This window comes from Drosophila kikkawai, chromosome 2R (genome assembly GCF_030179895.1).
Source record: "Drosophila kikkawai strain 14028-0561.14 chromosome 2R, DkikHiC1v2, whole genome shotgun sequence".
Lineage (NCBI taxonomy): Eukaryota > Metazoa > Arthropoda > Insecta > Diptera > Drosophilidae > Drosophila > Drosophila kikkawai.
The window spans coordinates 17686744-17706263 of NC_091729.1; the positions used below are offsets into that span (position 1 = coordinate 17686744).

The 19520-nt window shown below is 43.4% G+C and overlaps 5 protein-coding genes across 6 annotated transcripts; 3 read left to right on the forward strand and 2 right to left on the reverse strand.

Moving 5' to 3' along the window:
• Positions 1-97: 97 nt before the first annotated feature.
• On the forward strand, positions 98-8747 carry LOC108084163 (sialin). Of its 2 annotated transcripts, none has more exons than XM_017180255.2 (7): positions 98-281; positions 6010-6075; positions 6389-6540; positions 6973-7515; positions 7816-8095; positions 8160-8401; positions 8466-8747. In XM_017180255.2, exons 2-7 carry the CDS (start codon positions 6057-6059, stop codon positions 8622-8624), a joined length of 1395 nt encoding a protein of 464 aa, XP_017035744.1. In that variant the 5' UTR covers positions 98-281; positions 6010-6056; the 3' UTR covers positions 8625-8747. The 2 variants fall into 2 exon arrangements, with proteins under 2 accessions (XP_017035744.1, XP_017035735.1); XM_017180246.2 differs by lacking the exon at positions 98-281 and adding an exon at positions 923-1036.
• An 831-nt stretch (positions 8748-9578) lies between these two features.
• On the forward strand, positions 9579-12563 carry Hacl (2-hydroxyacyl-CoA lyase). The gene is made up of 4 exons (XM_017180280.2): positions 9579-9762; positions 10673-10868; positions 10929-12168; positions 12245-12563. The coding sequence occupies exons 1-4, from the start codon at positions 9712-9714 to the stop codon at positions 12462-12464; spliced, it is 1707 nt and encodes a 568-aa protein (XP_017035769.1). The 5' UTR covers positions 9579-9711; the 3' UTR covers positions 12465-12563.
• Efhc1.2 (EF-hand domain containing 1.2) lies at positions 12502-15355 on the reverse strand. Its single transcript, XM_017180268.2, has 5 exons — positions 15098-15355; positions 14488-15041; positions 13886-14405; positions 13290-13814; positions 12502-13232 (listed from the first exon to the last, which is right to left on the reverse strand). The coding sequence occupies exons 1-5, from the start codon at positions 15146-15148 to the stop codon at positions 12582-12584; spliced, it is 2301 nt and encodes a 766-aa protein (XP_017035757.1). The 5' UTR covers positions 15149-15355; the 3' UTR covers positions 12502-12581.
• Positions 15356-16121: 766 nt separating this feature from the next.
• On the forward strand, positions 16122-17106 carry LOC108084037 (uncharacterized). Its single transcript, XM_017180057.3, has 4 exons — positions 16122-16252; positions 16317-16443; positions 16521-16882; positions 16939-17106. Exons 1-4 carry the CDS (start codon positions 16242-16244, stop codon positions 17090-17092), a joined length of 654 nt encoding a protein of 217 aa, XP_017035546.1. The 5' UTR covers positions 16122-16241; the 3' UTR covers positions 17093-17106.
• Positions 17107-17113: 7 nt separating this feature from the next.
• Positions 17114-19358, reverse strand: LOC108084029 (leucine-rich repeat-containing protein 28). Its single transcript, XM_017180046.3, has 5 exons — positions 18567-19358; positions 18326-18508; positions 18113-18260; positions 17648-17959; positions 17114-17443 (listed from the first exon to the last, which is right to left on the reverse strand). Exons 1-5 carry the CDS (start codon positions 18895-18897, stop codon positions 17284-17286), a joined length of 1134 nt encoding a protein of 377 aa, XP_017035535.1. The 5' UTR covers positions 18898-19358; the 3' UTR covers positions 17114-17283.
• Positions 19359-19520: the final 162 nt, after the last annotated feature.

Here is a 19520-nt window from a genome sequence, read left to right on the forward strand (position 1 = left end):
GTGCTTGTCATGAATATATAACGTAAGACAGACAAGAGGACAGATGTTTTCACTCATCATTGTGGTGGCTGCTGCTGCTTTTGCTTATCGGGAACAAGCAGCTAAATGCATCAATTAAGCTTTATGGAGCTGGCAACCATAGGTTTGTTGGCACAGGGAGATAATGTGGCTTACTTTATGGCACACACATCGTGAGATAGTTGGGCCAGGAAGCCAAGTTAAACTGCGGAAAGTCGCCAAAGCGTTCAGAAGGGCTCGGACTTTATCAATCTGAAAACCAGGTGAGAAAGAGGAGTGTGTGAATATTTATTTACTTAATAATTAATAATTAATAAAGTCAATAAAGTGGGCTATACGCCGCTGTGGATTTTCACTGACATTTGCCAATTGCGTTAATTAAGCAAATTATGAAACAAGTGAAACGGTCAAGTGAAGTTATAGCCACACGTGTTTATGAGCGATATTTTTTATTTATAAAGTTTATTGAGCTCAAGACGGGTTTTTTTTTGTTGTTTTCAACAAATAAGTAATGAAAATAATCTATTCTAAAATCCACTCAACTGGATAAGTCAGTAGAGTTGAGTACGGGATTTATATTTTTGACTCTTAGTCACCGTGTTTATTGATTTACATTTTAGCACAATTTTGTGAACTTTTTTTTTGTTTTGTTTAAAAATTTCGCGGGTTTTTTGTGGGCAAATCGCATGCGATTTTTGGCATGCTATCAAAAAGCGTTAAAAGCCAATCGACGACGGCGAGCTTCAACCGTCAACCGTCGTCCGTCGGCAACAATTTAAACAATTTTTAACCGTTTTCGCTGCTACTGCTGCTGCCAGCGCAACTGAGACTGAAACTGAGACTGAGACTACTGCTGCTGCTGCGGCAGGTGGAAGTTTTGCTTAAAAACGTCGCCCAAGTATATATGCCATTGGCAGTCGGCGATTTAGCTTCATTCACCGCGCGACGTTCTCAGCAGTGTTTCGGTGGCGGGCTCTCCGTTTCCCCCCAAAAAATATACAAAAGTATCAATTACAAAGTGAGTCCCGGCTTAGTACAATTTTTTGGATTTTCGAAAAAATCTCTAAATTGATTTTAAACTTCATTTTTGGCCCTTCATCTGACAATCATCACAGGAGATTGTCTGCCAATATTTTTTCGGGGGCTTTCTGTGTTGGTGGAAAAAATTCCATGCAAAATTTGTGCCACGAAGAAGTACGAGACGAAAACATAAGCAAAGATAAACGGAGATGAAATTTTAGTGTTTTGTGATCGCGATTTGTTGTTATTGTTGAACGGAACAGTGCGTTTCATTGCATATTTTCTGTGTAAAAAATGTATTATTAATGGTCTTTAAGACCTTGATTTACACCAAATATCATTTTAATTTAATAACTAGTTTATTTTTCTTTTTAAATTCTATATTAATTGGATCAAACTTGTGTTTTTAGATTTACTTTATCGATTTTTAATCGATTTATTTCAGTTTTTCGAATATAAAAAGGTCAAGAACAAGAAGTATAGGCCACTTCAGAGAGACAAGCCCTCTTTCATCTAGTTTTTATCCATGAATAAATATTAAACACTTAAAAAAAAGTTTAATACTAAATTGTGTAAGCTTAAATTATATATTTCTGAAGCTGTTATTCAAAATTAAAAAGTTTCAGAACTATTTTCAAAATTTTGTCTTGGAAAATATTAATAGAAAATAAGAGATTTTTAAGGGTTCATTTGTATACAAACAATATAGTTTCAAGGGTTCAAAACTATCAAATTTGAAATATTTAAATATTAATAAATAGCAAAAGTTTCGTTCTTGTTTAAAAATAAAAAAGTTTGAAAGGTAACTTAACTTAAAAAGTATTTAAAAGGTTTCGATAAAATATAAACTTTTAGAAAATCTTAAGATTTTCTTTCTGTGCTTGGCGTTAATTTCGACAAAAAAATTTGCATTTCAAATAATAACTGGTTTCGTTATTGTCGATTCATTGAACCGCGACCACTATTCGAAACAATTTCGATTTGTTTTCGGTTTTTTGCGCTTTCGGACAAGTGATCTCTGGGTTCCGTTAATTCCAGGCCTTGGCAACCACAGCCGGGAAGCTATAATCCCAATTTGGTGCTGATTTTGGGTTGGCTTCGACCAGGATTGGGGAGACTTTGGACCGACTGACAGACAGGCGGCAGGCGGATTGAAAGAAGTATCTAGGTTAATGTACAGGTTTGAGTCTTCGCAAAATATTCAGCTAAGCTTTTGATTTATGCAACGCTATATATATTCGGAATAGGTTAACAATTTTTTTTGTTATGTGAAATATTTGAATTATAAACACAGAGCCCGCGACAATATTTGCCCCACTCGTGATATTTGTTAACATGCGCGTGCAATTTTTAGCAATTGTCGCATTGATTTGGCATTATTTCATTCCAAAACCGAATCGTACTGGTATTTAAAATCATTATAGAGTCTATATTACATGCGCCACGTAATTGTATGTGTGTTTGTATTTTTCCGAAATTTAATTATAACGTGCAAAAATGCAAAAAACACAAATTATATGATTTCAATGGGAATTGGTGCAAAATGCCAGTACGTTTCGAGTGAGAGTGGAGGCTATGAGAACCCGAAATTCGCAAAAACAATAAAAACAATGATCTACTACAATAAAGCTGGCAGCTAACTGGGTTCATTACCTCTGCCTCTGCCTCGATTTGTTTGTTTTCAGTTACGCTTGATTGCCATCAAAAGTTAATTTGTGCAGAATTCTACGGCAAATCCCGTTGATAAGTGCCAAAGCCTCAACTCGGGGGGATTCAAGGCAAAGAAAAGACCAAGCTGAGACCCACCTCAAACCATGTCAAGTGGACAAACACACCACCGCAAAAGTCTTATGTAAATAATAAACGCGTGTTGTGAATAACCAACATTTTTGCTACATCTTTGGACTCGCTCGCTGTGGCTCAACATACTATAGTGACTTTGATCCTACGATATAACCGAGCTTCGGCTGTAAATCAAATCATTTATCGGGGCAATACATGAAAGTATTACCCCAGCTGAGAGTCCAACAACAAAAGAGTCCACTACGATTGCGGCTCATTGACGATTAACCTGACTCTAATGATCGTCGTTTACAAGCCTAATGACTGACTTATCACGACCAGTCCATGCGCCATATATTCGACTATACTTTATATACTTTTTTTAAGGCCTCTTTATGGCCCATAAATTGTCGAGCTGATTTTATGAAGAGTCAATGGCAACCACGGTGTTGATAAAAAACCGTAACGCTTAAGATTAGAGAAGAGGCTGGCGCTGGCGTTAACTCAATTTCCTCATACATATACTACCAGGGAAAACCTGATTATAAGAAGTGCCTCTTGCTGTAATGATTTGTTTAGGCTTTCAGAATGCTTTCGGGGTTTATCGGGACTCCGGATCCAGAGTTGGTTGTAATGAGTACGCTAATTAGAGGTTCAGTAACTTACTATTAGGCCCCAAATTAATACCGAAGGTCAGTCAGCAGCGTTCTTTTTGATCTTGTCTAGGAATGTATATACCTATAATTAAAATAATTTCAATTCACCTTCACGTATTTGCGAATCATCAATAATTTGAATCTAGTGACCAAAATATGCTGCCTTTTCGATTGTTTGCCTTCAATTAGTTTTTTTCCCGAATCAATCATCTAAGGGAATTCACAACCAAGTCACGTTAGCAAGGCCAAAGTTGGTGGCGGCCTTTAGTTACCTCTCCCTTACAGTTATCTCTAGCCGGAGGATACGATATGGTGTATCTATTTTCGGAGTCTGAAATATAAGCTTACAAGTAGTTAAATGGTATATCTTTTTATTGCCATTTGTTTGCATCTATATAGTACTTCCCAAAAAAGGGGACCGTGCCTGCTGCTGCTGTTAAAGATAACACCGGCGCTTGTTCTGGGGTTCCAGGGATCGAATCCATTGATAAATTTGATTGGTTACTTATCGGCTTCGAAGGAAAGCCTTCATAAAACGTGAATTTATGGGTTTCTCTCAATGTTAATAATAAAGATTTAAGGTAACCATAGAATACTTATTGAGAATGTGGTACGATTTTTGGGCATAATCATTTGGATTTACTTTCAAAATGACAGACTTTCGACGTCATAAATTATCTGTGCCATAATTGAGCAGGCTTTTATATTTAAACTACCTCCAGAACTCGTTACCCTCTTTATTTACATATATTATATGTGTATATATACGATTATATGAACGAGAAAGTTGAAAGGCTTGTGCTCAAACATTTCTTTTGTTCGCAGGCAGCTGTTTAAATGCTTCAATTACCAGAAATACTTACGGCTACGAAGCGATGAGTTCTAAGTTAATACTATCGCCAGATCACTTGGGGGATAGGATAATTTGAAAGTAAGCTTAGCATGCTGCCGGGCAATTACAAGATCGTCATATCAATACGTTTCCTCTCAACCCTGATGACATTGTTGAAACATTGAAATATTATTCGATCGGAGGGTGTTTGCTGGTTATTTGATTTTATTTATGCATTTTGTTATGGCCAACAGCTTGGTCTGGCCCTCACGTGCCAAGTGGGACGTGCTTATAAAATTAGACAAGTGCAGCAATGCACGCAGATACCAAAGCCATAGCAATTTTAACGTTACTAAACGCTCTCGAAATGTCGGAAATGCTGGGTTTAATTCTAAACAGAACCCCAACACGTGCAGTTATTATAATCGAGCTGTTATTGTGACATATATGTAGCTGTGTCTGTCCCTAATCGGTCATCACTTTTAAACTGTAACTACTTATATTTTAAACTAAATAGTGGGCACTTGAATGTGTGACGGCTTTATTGCTGGAATATATATTACACGTTTTGTTACACTTACTCTATATTCAACTAATTAGAGATTTCAGATAAAAGTTGTAATTTTCAATTGTAGTTTTTGTTTAGGTATTTTTAGTGATGATCACAGACTATATTTAAGACTAATAATAATGAGAGCAATTATTTTACAAAACTGATATTATCCCTCTTTGTGAAAGGATATATACTGATTTTAGTTTTGTAGGAAAGTAATTAATAGTAGTAATTTTGTATAATTATAAGTATCAACAGCCAAACCGATTTAGCCATGCTTGACTGTCTTTTTGTATTATCTCAGTTGTAGAGATTTTACTTATATTTAAATCTTAATAAATCAAAATTATTTATGTCAGTAAAGAAAGGCAGTTTTATTACAGTTCACAAACAAAATCTTGACATTTTTTTTTAAATTTACGTATAAATTGTTTTCCTTAAATTACCTAACTTTTCCTTAAGTTGACTATTAACATTACCTAATACAATAACAAAATTTAAAAATAATTTATACAATTTATTACAGTTTAAAAATATAACTTGCAACTTAATATACATAAATTATTTAAAACTAAAAGCTCATCTTTAATGTTTTCTCATTTATTTTTTTTACCAATAATTTTATTTCTGTTACCCACAACCTGTTGGCAAATTGCCATTTTGCTTTCAATTAAATTAAATGTATAGCCAATCCCAGTTATCATAATAATTAATAGACAAAATTTCAGAGTGATGAGGCAAATATAATAGTAATAATTAATTTATTCTATCAATTTCTTTTAATTAAAACTTAAAAAACAGTTTTGTTAGAGTTCTAAATCATTCTTAAACCCAAAACCTATTAATCCAGATGACTAAATAGATTATTTAAATATATTCCATATATTTTATTGCCATTTTCTGCATTTATAATTTTATGATCGTGTTTTTGGTGTATAATTTGTGACGCCAATGAACATAAAATGTTAATCTGTTAAAATTTATAGACATCTTTGAGATTAGCTGTTTCCAAAAATAGCCAAAGCTGACTCTCCGGCACTTAATAACTTATTTATTTTTTTTATCAAATGCCGCGGAAAGTACCCGGACCCCGAAATGATCTGCATAAATGTCTGGCTAACAGCTTCCTGTTATTTTTCGCCTTTCAGCTGACACCTGACGCACGGCAACCGGAGCCACAACAAAAGCCGCCGAAATGGCCTTCATGCCGTGCTGTAAGTACTCTCCACCTCCAAAAATGTATTGCCACACGCTCGGTCGGGGATTCGCCAAATATCTTATGAATAACGCCTCACGTGATCTCCGCGTTCACCGTTCGGCGAGGTGAAATCCCCCGTAAATCAAATCGATCACAAATATTGAAATTTGCGCATGCGCGGCCCATTAGAGATCTGAGTCAGGTGCCCGCGCCACGGAATAAAGAGATCTATCTGGAGATTTTCGATCCGCTAATTGGCCTAATCTACTGCGAGGGGCCTGTGCCTGATCCCATCTTTGTCAATAACCAATATTTACTGTCGTTCGCAGTCTATGTGCCCAAGCGGATCAACGTGGCTATTATGCTCTTTATGGCCTGCCTTCTCAGCTATATGATGCGAGTGAATCTCTCAATCAACATTATTGCCATGGTGAATGACCAGAGCAGCCATGAGAATGGCACCGTTGAGGCTTTGCCTGATGTGAGTGTGGAAAGCAAAATAATTATATGTATATTTTCAATTGGGTTTATTAACTAATATTTGCCGAAAGCAAGTGGGGTTTTTTTTTGCACATTAAACTTGTGAATTAGCAGCTTAAATAACCCTTTTTTCGATTCCAAAAATAAAAATAAAATAAGTTAATTGACGCAAATTGAATTCCTCGAAAAGTGAAAATAAAATGGCCTAGAAAATATTTACTTTTAATTTAACTTTCTCAACAAAAACCCTTGAAATGAGTGTGACTTAATATTAATGGGAATATTTTATTTATTTTATTATTAACTTGAACTTAACTTTGTGCTTAAAAACCTTAAAAACGTATCCCTGCTTCAGTTTTTAATTGTTTTGATTAAGATAAGTTTTATTTAAAATATTAATTAATTTGAAATCTTTTCATTAACTCTCCCTTAGTATGGCCCCCGCTACAATTGGACGCAATCAGATCAGGCCCTACTCCTGGGAGCCTATTTCTATGGTTACATGATCACCTCCCTGCCTGCTGGAACCTTGGCCGAAATGCTTGGAGCCCGTAATGTGGCTGGTTACAGTTGTCTGGTGGCTGGTATCCTTACTGCTCTGACTCCTGCCGCCGCTGCCTGGGACAAGTATGCTGTGTTTGCCGTGCGCTTCCTGATCGGCTTCCTCAATGGAGTGGTGTATCCCTGCTGTCACAGTCTGGTGTCCAAATGGTCACCGCCCGATGAGAAGGGCAAGTTTGTGGCCTCTCTGATGGGAGGCACATTCGGAACTGTCATCACTTGGCCCATCAGTGGTGTTATCATAGAGAATCTGGGCTGGGACTGGGCCTTCTATATCGTGGGCATATTCGTGCTGATTGTGGTGGCTGTGTGGTTCTACCTAGTGGCCGATACTCCTGCCAAGCACAGCGGTATCAGTCTCAAGGAAAGGGAATATATTGAGAACAGTTTGGGCAACACACTGAGCAACAAGAAGGTAAGTTGTTAACCTCGTTTTTATTTGGAAATATTATATACAATTTCCCTTCTTCGAAAACCTATTAAATTTCACAAAATATAATGGAGATTATATGAGTCAAAGTGGGGAATTTTTTCATTAATTAGTATTCATTAAGTTATTACTTTATTTTGGGGTTTATCTCTTGGGTTTCTCAATGTTTTAGTTTACCCAGAAATTAATAATGAAGACTTGCTAACTGGCCTCAAGTGCCATTTTAGGGACAATTTTTACACACACATTTGTATTTGTATTTATTTATTTCGTATTCCTTTCCAGAAATGGCCTCCATACAAGGAGCTGATCCTGTCTCTGCCCTTCTGGTCTCTAATGCTGCTCCACTATGGCAGCATGTGGGGCCTGTTCTTCCTGATCACCGCCACGCCCAAGTTCTTGAGCGAGGTTTTGGGTTTCAATCTTTCATCCGCCGGCTTCTTGTCCAGTCTACCCCATGTGGCACGTCTGCTCTGTGCCTTTGGTTTTGGGGCTGTGGCGGATTGGATACGTCGACGCGGCTGGTGGACCGTCACACGCATGCGCAAGGCCTTCTGTCTGCCCTGTAAGTCAACTTGGAAAATCTTTATTAAATAGAATATAATTATAGTAATCGTTATTTGAATTAGCTCACATCTTGCCTGGCATCATGCTGATTATCCTGGCCTATTTCGGACGCGATCCTTACGTGTGCGTGGCTATTATGACCATTTCCCTGGGCTTCAACGGCGCTGCCACGGCCTCCAATTTGGCCAACTCGCAGGATTTGGCGCCTAACTATGCAGGAACGCTGTACGGAATTATCAACTGCGTTGGCACCACTCCGGGCATCTTCTCGCCTCTAATTGTGGCAGCCTTCACAAAGAACGAGGTTTGTTATAACAACCTTTAAATATCTTAAAGTATTCTATATTAATTTTTAATTTAACTTTCAGAACACCATCGATCAATGGCATTGGGTCTTTATTATTGGTGCCGCTGCCTACATTTTGCCCGCCCTGTTTTTCTGGGTCTTTGGATCCGGCAAGATCCAAAAGTGGAACGAGGTGGAGACCACCGAGTCGCGCGAGGATATTGTCAACACAAAGTTGTAGTTTGTGCTTTGGCAATCCACCTGTGATGTTGCTTACGTTTAGTATTATGCCATAACTCCGATGTGTGCTTGTTGTTTATGGAGGAGAGTCCTATTAAAGCTTTAGCCGTGTATTTATTATTATTAACAATTATGGTTTTTATTGGGGGGGCCTGTGAGTGAGTGAGTTCTGCCTCCATGCGTCAGGTGTATCCGAAACCAGTTCGTCCAACGACGTTAGTCTGTGCAGGGGAAACACTTTGGCGAACTGGTTGGCGGCGAGCTCTGTGCAGAAGTTAATTCGATTTGGTGTTTGCACAAAAAACGGAATTGACACCCATAATTAGTCAAATGCTAATCAAATTAGAGGACACTTTTCAGACTTTTTTGCAGTCAATAAATTCACGATTTTAATTGCAAATTAACGTCATGGCAAGACGAGTTTAGTGTGCCAAGAGCTCTGAGGCGCAATTTATAATCTGCTAAAATTCATTCTATGCTTTAAATTTATTCGATTAAGCACAGACTTTAAGAGATTTTGGATTAATTAATAGTTAATAGGGGATTTTTTTGAAAATGGAATTCCAATTCAGTAAAATATGTTTGTTCTTGGCATTCATTCTATGTTTATAATTGATTTGATTAAAAGACTTTGAATTAATCTTTGAGTTAAAAGGAGTTTTTTTTATGTAAAAGTGATTCTCAATTAAACATTTAAATTTAGTAATTTGGAAATCGAACTGATCAAGCTATATAAGCCCTCTAAAATTATTTGTAACTAATAATTTTAAAATATTAAAGTCAACTACACTCAAACTACATTCAAAAACGTTTAAAAGCTCATAATGTATTGAATAAATTTAAAATTTCCCGCCAACGATAACGGTATGATAACAGGGCTGGCGTACACACTTATCGAAATCGATTTCAGCCTCGCCAGAGAACAGTCACACCTTAGCGATTTGGTATTTTGCTGTTTTTCAAAGTGCGGTCACCGCTTCTCTTGGATTCTATATTTTAATTTGTTTAACTAATTTTTAGCCAGTACGCAAGGTAACGCGGCGCCGCACTTAACATTTCTAGCACAATTACCACAAGCAGCGCACAAAATGGCCGAGGTTGAAGCCGTGCAGATAATTGCCGAGTCATTGAAGCAACAGGTAAGCCGAGGATCACCGTCCGTCCAACAAAATGTCCCCCCCAAAACTGCAGTTTACTGCACTCCCCAATTATCTTTTGCTGGCGATCTTCGGGCACGCATACCTCCCTCCAACCAGTGCCGAAAATGCCATGGAATCTTCGGACCTGGCAAGAACAATGGATCCGGCCCCCTTATCTGGGCACCTGTTTGTTGTGCAAAGTTCAAAAACACTTGGTAGTTGTTGCTTGTTTCCAGCCGATTATACCTTCTGTTCATAAAAGACGAACACAGGTGAGAACGGATTGTGATAAAGCCAATGTTCCAAAGGTTTTAGCCTAAAGTACCCGCGACCCAAACACCCTTGCTGCAGGGGGCAGCCAGATTAAAATCAATAAAACTTTAACCGGACCGGATTCCATCCGGCGGGGCAATCACTCGAAAACGTGTTTGCATATTGGTTAGTGATTTGCACTATAAATTCCTTGAGTTTGTGTTCTTAAATGTTTGATTGATGGGTAAATGGAGCTAGGTACTGGTTACTTTGTGGCATTTATTTTAGGGTTAGTTCAGGGAATACCGTTCGGTGTGGGAGTGTGTGTGGCCAGGGATTCATTTTAAGTAGTTTTAAAGGTTTTTAAAACCATAAAATACAATATTTAGTGAAGGAATGAAAGCAATTTCATGTAATGAATAATAAATCAATTTCATTTAAGTAGTTTTGTTAACTTGTTTACAGTCATTACAGTCTTTAATTATTCACAAGTTTATTTGATTTATGTACCACCAAGATAGCTTTAATTTATGAGAGATAAGAGGCACCCACTCGAAGGTTTTTGCTAAATTTAGACTACATTTTAAGATAGTAATCAATTTCCTTTCACTAAATCTTATCTAAATCCCCGAACTATGTACATTCCTTTTTCAAACAGGGCGTGGAGTATGTTTTTGGCATCATCGGTATCCCTGTCATCGAGCTGTCCATGGCCTTCCAGGCTGCTGGTCTAAAGTACATTGGCATGCGGAATGAGCAGGCTGCCTGCTATGCCGCCCAGGCCATTGGTTATTTGACGGGCAAGCCCGGCGTCTGCCTGGTGGTATCCGGACCTGGATTGCTCCATGTAACAGGTAAACCCCTTAACAGATAAGAAACCAGCTTGTGCTAATCGCCAACTCTAATCCCGCTAGGTGGCATGGCCAATGCCCAGGTGAACTGCTGGCCGCTGGTTGTTATTGGTGGTGCCACCAATCAGGATCATGAGGGTATTGGCGGCTTCCAGGAGTGCCCGCAGGTGGAGCTCTCGCGGCCGTATTGCAAGTATGCCGCGCGTCCGGCCACCGCTGCCCTCATCCCGCTGCATGTGGAGAAGGCCGTGCGCTATGCCACCTATGGACGTCCTGGTGTTGCCTACTTGGACTTCCCCGGCAATATTCTGCAGTCGAAGGCTGTGGAGGATCGCATCTACAAGGCGTTGCCCCATCCGGCCCCGCCACTAGCCTATCCTCCCCACGACGATGTGATTCGGGCCGCCAAGCTGCTGCGCCAGGCCAAGCGACCGCTGGTGATCGTGGGCAAGGGCTCCGCCTATGCCCATGCCGAGAACACGCTGCGTCACTTCATTGAGAACACCAACCTGCCCTTCCTGCCCACGCCGATGGGCAAGGGTGTGGTCTCTGACACGGCGCCCCAGTGCGTCTCTTCGGCCCGAACCCTGGCCCTGCAGAAGGCGGACGTGGTGTTGCTGTTGGGCGCTCGTCTCAACTGGATCCTGCACTTTGGCAAGCAGCCGCGCTACGACAAGGACGTGAAGTTCATCCAGGTGGACATTAATCCCGAGGAGCTGCACAACTCGGTGGTGGCCTCGGTGGCCATTCAGGCGGATATCCGACCCTTCGCCGAGCAACTGTTCGAGCAGATGAACGCCGTGAACTTCCGTTTTGGCTACGAGCAGGATTGGTGGAAGCAGCTGGCCGTCAAGTGCAAGCAGAACCGCGACACCGTGCAGAAGATGTCGCTGAACACGGAGACGCCGCTGAACTACTATGCGGTCTTCCATCATCTGCGCGAGCTGCTGCCCAAGGACACGATCATTGTCAGCGAGGGAGCCAACACCATGGACATTGGCCGTTCGATGCTGCTGAACGAGCAGCCACGCCATCGCTTGGATGCTGGCACCTTTGGCACCATGGGTGTGGGTCCCGGATTCGCCGTGGCCGCCGCCCTCTTCTGCCGTGATTTTGCTCCCGGCAAGCGTGTCCTGTGCGTGGAGGGTGACAGTGCCTTTGGTTTCTCGGGCATGGAAATCGAGACCATGGTACGCTACAAGCTGCCAGTGACCATTGTGATTGTGAACAACAACGGCATCTACGGGGGCTTCGACAAGGACACCTTTGAGGCCATTCGCAGTGAGGGTGATTTGACCCAGATGTAAGTATTTGCCCGGGATCTTATCTCAGCTTATCTCCGGGGAGCAGCAGTACTTATGGCTAATCTTATCTTGCAGCACGCCACCCTCGGCACTGGGCGTTCAGGTGCGCTACGAGGAGATGATGAAAATGTTCGGCATGCAGGGCTATTTCTGCACGGAGATCGAGCAGCTGCAGGCGGCTGTCAAGGCGGCCAATCAGCTGACGGACAGGCCGACCATCATCAATGTGGCCATCAGCCCGTCCTCCGACCGCAAGCCGCAGTCATTCAACTGGCTCACCGAGTCCAAACTGTAGGATACAATATACACCTATGTAGGTCTTAAGCACAAAGTTCACCATTCCGAAAGTTATATTGCCACGAATTTTTCTGTATATACATGCAATTTTTGATAAGTCCTGCTGTTGACTGTCTTAACTGTTGGCCCGCTTCAGTTCCTCCTCTAGGCCGAGATAGGCCAGGAACCAGGTGAAGTCCACCAGGCGACCCTTGTGCAGGAACGGCAGCTTGGGGCACAGCTCGAAGGCAATGTTGAGGGGAGCAATATCCGGCACCTGATCGTTGCGCATGTTAAAGAAGGCCAAAAAGTCACGCACCTCGATCTCGTTCTGTCCGTTTCGCTGCAGCACCATCAGTATGTCTTCCACCAGCTCCAGACTGAAGGGCAGTCGGCATCCGCGCAAAGTGGACCTTACCTGGGCTGCGCTGATGTACGGCTTACAGGCCGGATTGATGTGGCTTAGGTGATCGTTTAGGTCATCTACACTGTTCCACAAAGCTCGTTTTAGTTCGAGCTGGGCTGCTGCTCTTACTCGGTCCCTGTCGCAACTGGGTGGCATTGCCTGTTCAGCCGAGAAATACCGACACACGGTCACAATTTCATGATTGAGCAGGCACTCCTTGGACAGGTACGACAGCAGAGTGGAGCGCAGCGTGTCAAAGTCCACGGTGGTAAAGTCACCGAGATCCCCATCCGGCTTGCATTGCAGTACAAACTGCTTGTACTGGGGACGCACTGCATCGCGGATTTTCTGCATAATGCTTTGGATATCTGCCACGGGGAACTAAATATACAAAAATATATATCATTCCCTGCTTTAAAGAAGAACAACCTGGCTTACCTCGCTGGGATGCTGCTCCATGTACATCAGAGTGAACTCATCGGCTGAAACTATGTGGAAGATGTGATCCTTTAGGGTCATGGTGCGTCCTATGTAAAAGTCATTGGCCCTGTAGTACTCCGGTCGCGAGGAGCCGAACATATCCTGACCAGGCAAGGGAACACGCGCCTTTTTTAGGAACTCGCCACCCAGGAAGCCCGAGTTGCGACGCGACGACTCGTAGATCTGGATCGTGTCGTCGGCCAGAAAGTAGCTGATGACAAAGTCGCGCTCTGCATTGTCTCGAATGGCGGAGATCAGCTTGGCCCCGAAGCGTAGGATGCAGCCATCGTACTTGAAGAGTTTCTTGAAGTCAGCCTGCGGCGGCTTGGGCTCCACCGTGATGCAATTGCCCTCGGAGTCCTCATGGCTGCCCCAGCCGTTGTAGGGAGGCAGGCGACGGGTGGCCATACCGCCGCCCTGGGTGTAAGGTCGTACATCGCTGCGTTGAGGTATGGGCTGCGATTCGAACTCCTGGATTCCATACTAAATAAAAAGAATAATATAAAAGAATCATAATGAATCATCAAAGTGGGTGAAGAACTCCAAGAACTCACCTTCTCCCTGTAGTAGCTCTGCGTGAACTGATCGCAGTCTGTGAGAACCACAGACCTTCCAAACACATTCAACACAGCTCCTATTTGCAGATCCTGGTCGTTGTAGTAGTGCAATGGCTTCTGGCCCGTGTTCAACGGGTCGGCTACGTAACGCACATCACGCATATTATTGCCCAGGACATTAAGCAGTGTCACCGCCGTTTGTTGACCCGGCAGGGGAAGCCCCGTGAACTCCTTGGGCAGCTTGCCGCGCTTTAGAAAAGTACTAGGTCCCTCACGCCCCGAATTCCTCGGGAACTTCTCCTTTATGTCAATGGTGTCGTCTGCCAGGTAATAACATATCTCCAGCTTTCGCACATCTCCAAATTCGCTTCTGTCATTCCAATAGCCCTGGAACTTGAGTACCCGTCTGTCGAACTCCAAGAACTGGGCAAAGGAATGCCGTTTGGGAAGAGCCGATGGGCAGGAACTCGCTGTCTGTTTCAAACCAGAACGTTTGCGTATTTCCGTGGTGGGATCACTTGGGTTGAATAAGGAAATTATTACAAAAAGTTGATTTATAAAAGGAATACTAACTACATTTAAAAGCTTCCCAATCCTACCTTGGCTCCTGCTGAGTTTCCGGCACAAAGATTCCCGCTCGATTGAGAAACTGCCGTGTGAACACATCGCAACCGCTTATATGGTAGATCCGATCAAAGATCTGCACATCGATGTCCACATTCAGATCAAAGATGGAGATGAACTCACGATCGGTGGGCGGGGCCTTGGGAATGCGCTGGCGGTGCACCAGGCAACCCTGTGGTATGCCGGAGTTCTCCACCTTCGGTTCGGTTACCTGCATGGTACCATCCTCCAGGTAGAAGTAGATTTTAACCTTGCGCACCTGGTAGGGAGCATGGTAGATCTCGGTGAGGTTCTCCTTGAAGTAGGCGCTGAAGCAGAGCACTTGTTTGTCATAGGCCAGCCAGGGTGGCAGCTTGGTAGTGGCCTTGGGAGCCCACAGACTGTTGATTTGGGCAGGAACGGGTGGACATTTAGGGTCGGCCACAATGCCATTGGGCTCCACGAGTTCCGGCTCCCGGCGGTCGGACAGCATCTGAATGCCCTGGTAGTGCATCAGGGTCTGCTGCCGCGGATGGCGACGCTTGCCACGCTGTTGGGGGGAGTACAAGGAGTAGGAGTTGAACTCTTTGGGCTATGCAAACTTACGTCATAGAACTGTGCTCCTGGCAGCATGGGCATTCCCGGTAGTCTCATCATCTTGACGGTTAATTTTGTGAATTTTTCGAATTTTCCAATTTGTAATTTAGGTCCTTCCCAAAATCCTTTTGCCAAATTGTTGTGGTTACATTTGTGTCCAAGCCAAAACCAACTCTGTGGCAGTTAACGCCACGCAACAGAATCCTGGACTGCTCGAGTGTTTCGACATTTCCGCTGCTGCTGCTGTTCGATAAATGGAACAAACGGAGCTATGGCAATGGCTTCACTTGCCATGGCAGCCCGAAAAGTCAACTGGCCAACAAGTCAACCAACCACCAGCAACTGGTAGTGGTTTCCATAGAGCTACGACCACAGAGTATACATCGCTATGCGTATGTTTGTTGTGTTAATTGATTAGCACCGGTGATGTTTTTAATAATTTGATGACAGGTTTGGTTTTTATAATTAAATTGTTTTGCTTATTTAATTGTTTACTAATTCATTAATTAATTTAAATGGTACTAAGGTAGGCTTAACCTGGGATTAAGGAGGTAGGATCATCGATTCCTTAGTTAAATTTCTGGGGTTTTTAAACAAGAAATTGTTGGTAATTAAAGGCTTAAACATTTTAAAGCAAGGTCAATAACCTTTATAAGAAAAGAAGTACCCAAAAAATATTTTGTGATGTTTTTTAACTGAAGAATAACGTTAATTGAATTACCTAAAGAATAGCCCAAGCTAATTGTAACTTGAACATGAACGTTACTTTAAAGATTTTATTATTTCCTATTCACGCCTGTCCCTTAAGTGCCAGTCCCACCTGTGCCTGACTCACGTCAAAGCTTCGCGTTGTATTTGAACCTGAAAGCATCTAATTTCAATCAGTGATTGAATTGGTGTCGTGGTCCAGTGACTTTCTAGAGTCATGGCCATCTCTGTCAATAGGCCTTCGTCGATGCAGACGTTTTGTTTGCTAATTAGTCCGTCAGGCAAAAGTAGGAAACCCATCGAAGCACGTGCTTTCTCATCTCTCTCTCTCTCTGAAGAATTCCCACTCAAACTATACTAAAACACTGCCCCGGCACTTGGTCTGCTAGAATCAAAGCGGTAAACGTTGTCAAGAGCTCGAGCGGACAGCACTAGAAGCGGCGAAATGAACCTGTTGTGAGTGTTGAACCGTAAAGTGATAATTGTGTAAGGTCCAACTGACCAGTTAATCTCCCTTTAGGGCCAAGATCGTACTGTTCCTCCTGACTCTGGAGGATGTGGGTGCACTGGAGGCCAATCTAACAGCCTGGCGACATCACAGGCGGCAGAAGCGCTTCCTAATCTACCAGAACGGAGGCGTTCTCAAGGTCAGACATCAAATATATATTTATTGATCATTAACATACATATATTGTAATCATTACATTAATTTGTGTTGCAATAGTTTGTCTCTGGTTGCACTTTTCCGGTCCCGTTCATGGAGAAGAAGGCCTGGCGCCAGCTGGTCTGGCTGATGAACTTCCACTATCAATTCAATGAGCCACAAACGCCCATCTACTGGTGGAAGCTCTGGGGCAGTTCCCGGGACCTCAAGGGACCTGTTGCCAGCCAGCCAGCTCCGCCTTCTTCGGTGCCAGCTCGTCTCCTGGTGGATGAGCCGCAGCTCCTGCTCTTTCGGTTTGCCGAGGGCTACATGAATCAGTTGGGTCAGAATGGACCAGCTTGTCTGGAGCGTTTGATTTGTGAAAATGGGCAGGTGGACGAGCACAGTGGGCTCTATGCACAGTTACTGCACAGACTTTTGAGGTGAGATCTCTTTGCCTCCTTGGTTCAAACGGAAGTTGACATTGATTCTTTCCTAGACCTCATCACACGCTGGACAGACGCTACTTGGATGCCTATCGGATGGGTCGTCATGGCGTTGACTGCCGAAGGGCCTATCCCCAGGCAAATCATTGCGTCCTGGACGACTACGTGCATCTCCATGAGCGTGGACCCACACAGAGTTATCTTTAGGTCATTACGTTACGTTACAGGTCTCGGGAGCTTTCTCTTTGGACGAATGGCACCGGTTGTCAGTAGTTCATCAATAGCATTTAAATAACATGTACAAAAGTAATTAATGGTAATTAAAGATAATAATTAAATAATTCTACATGTACATATGACTATATACAACGGGGAAATCTGACGGTTTCCATTAGTCTCTACTTGTCGCCAGAGTTGGGGACATCATCGTCGTCATCATCGTCAGAGACTCGCCAGGGTAACTGGTAGTATTTCTTTTCATTACTTGACAACCAAAGGATGGCGCAGCGATTGGTGCAGAAGTTGCAGGTGAAGAGCTGCTTGGAAGTGCTGCCGCGCCTAAGGATAATTTAAAGATACTGTTAATGATTTTTAAATAAGTTTTAAAAAACTATAAAGCTAATATCTTTTCTATATTCTTCTTAGTCAACTTTCACCGTACTTCTTGCGGTTGTGATAGGTCGCCCTAATTATAAAGCTAACCGGTTTCGGACGCATCAAAACAATGACCACATGACTAACGTAACCGGGACAGGGACCCACCTCTTCACGACCATGAAGTAGTACGAGGTGTACAGACACCTCGAGCAGGTGGTAGTCGTGCAGCGAGCGATGGCGCCGTTGTTTAGGTGACAGCTCATATAGGGTTCCGGGAGCAGACGATGAAGCGCTGTGTTCTCGTAGACGGGCGTGGAGCGATTCAGCGATTGGAGGGCATGCAGACAGTCGTCGTAGAGCGTGACCCGGTTCTCCGTGGACGGAACCGGAAATACTGTGCGGGTGCCAACCGGCAGAACCAGGCGGGAGTTCGTCTCCAATTCGCGTATCCAAAACAGACCCTTGCGACGAACGGCTCTAGGAAAGGGAGGAGTTGTTATAATAATCATTTTAGGGGTATCTTTTCGGAAAGGGTTAAGACTATAATCTAATTTTTAAGACTTAGATAGGACTCAGATATACCCAATGGTAATCTAAAGAATCCTACTTATCACCGAATCATAGCCTTACATGGGAGTGATCCTCTGGCGATTGTCGTAGAAATTCTGATAGAACCTCTCATAAACCATGGGTATATAGTTGATGGCTGTATTGTGGAAGATGCGCACATGGTTCATGAACTTGGAGAGGGCGGCCGGCAGATAGATGAGAGAGCAACCTGCAAGCGAACCAACAAAATATGCGAATTTCTCCGACTGCATCACGATCTCTGTGTTTACTCACGATCGGCGGCGAGGGACTGCAGCATTGGCAGATTGGAGATGCGCTCGGGGATGTGAACCAGTGCCTCGTTGTCGCTCACGTTCAGTTCGTTGAGGCGGACGCATTCGCTCAATTGCAGCGGCAGGCGGCGAAATTGGTTCTTGGCAATATTCAGATGCTCCAAATTGCGCAAGCTGCTCAGTTCTGGGAGGGGGAACAAGCGAATGCATTGGGGCTTATAGTCAGTGGCAGTCCCACTCACCCACTGGTAGTTCGGTAAGCTGGTTGCCCGCCACGTTTAGCTGCTGGAGGCTCAGCAAGAGACCCAATGTGGGGGGCAGCTCCTTCAGTTCGTTATTGGAGACGTCCAGGAACTCCAGATTCTCCAGCATATAGATGTCCGTGGGTAGCTCGCTGAGATTGTTGCCCGCCAGGTGTATAAACTTGAGGGTGGTGATGTTTAACAACCATTTGGGTATCACCGAGATAAAGTTCTCCTTGAGGTAGACCTCCTCGAGATCCTCGTACAGGAATAGATCCATGGGCACATCCTTGAAGTTCAGATAGCTCCAGTGCAGGATGGTCTTGTTCATTTCGGTGCCGTTACAGTTACACAATCCCCTCACTGCTGCTGTTGTTGCTGCTGCTGCTGCTGCTGTTTGCTGTTGTTTGGCGGCGTCGCCGTTGGTCTGCTTATATTTTGTTGATTTAATTATATTTATATGCGTCTTTACGCGGTCATGATCATCGCTCGGCACCGCCACCCGCCAGAGAAACACTGCCACCGCCACCAGCGCCACCACAGCCACCCAGTGGCTCAGGCCCAGTGGCAGCCCCAGCAGCAGCAATAGCAACAGTTTGCTCTGGCCAACAGAGAATCGGAGAATCTCTGCTTTCCTCTGCTTTCAGTTCAATGGGACTCGTCTAAATTTGTCTCTGTCCACCGTCGCAATTCTTTCGCAATTTCTCGCGAGCGCCACTGAGATTCTTCTATTCCTACCTATTTATCGCCTTAATAACGCTCACCACCCATCGTTGCGTATACGTAATGTGTCGTCGGCCCGAAAGTATGCAACTGATTTCGGTGGCGGGCCAAATGCCGCCCGAGCTTTGGCACTGACATTGAATTTTCCTGCCTGCATTGATTCGCTTTTCCCGCTGTTGCATTCAAGGTCGTCGTCGCTGAAAGCCAAAATGCAAAAGGGAAAGCTTTTCC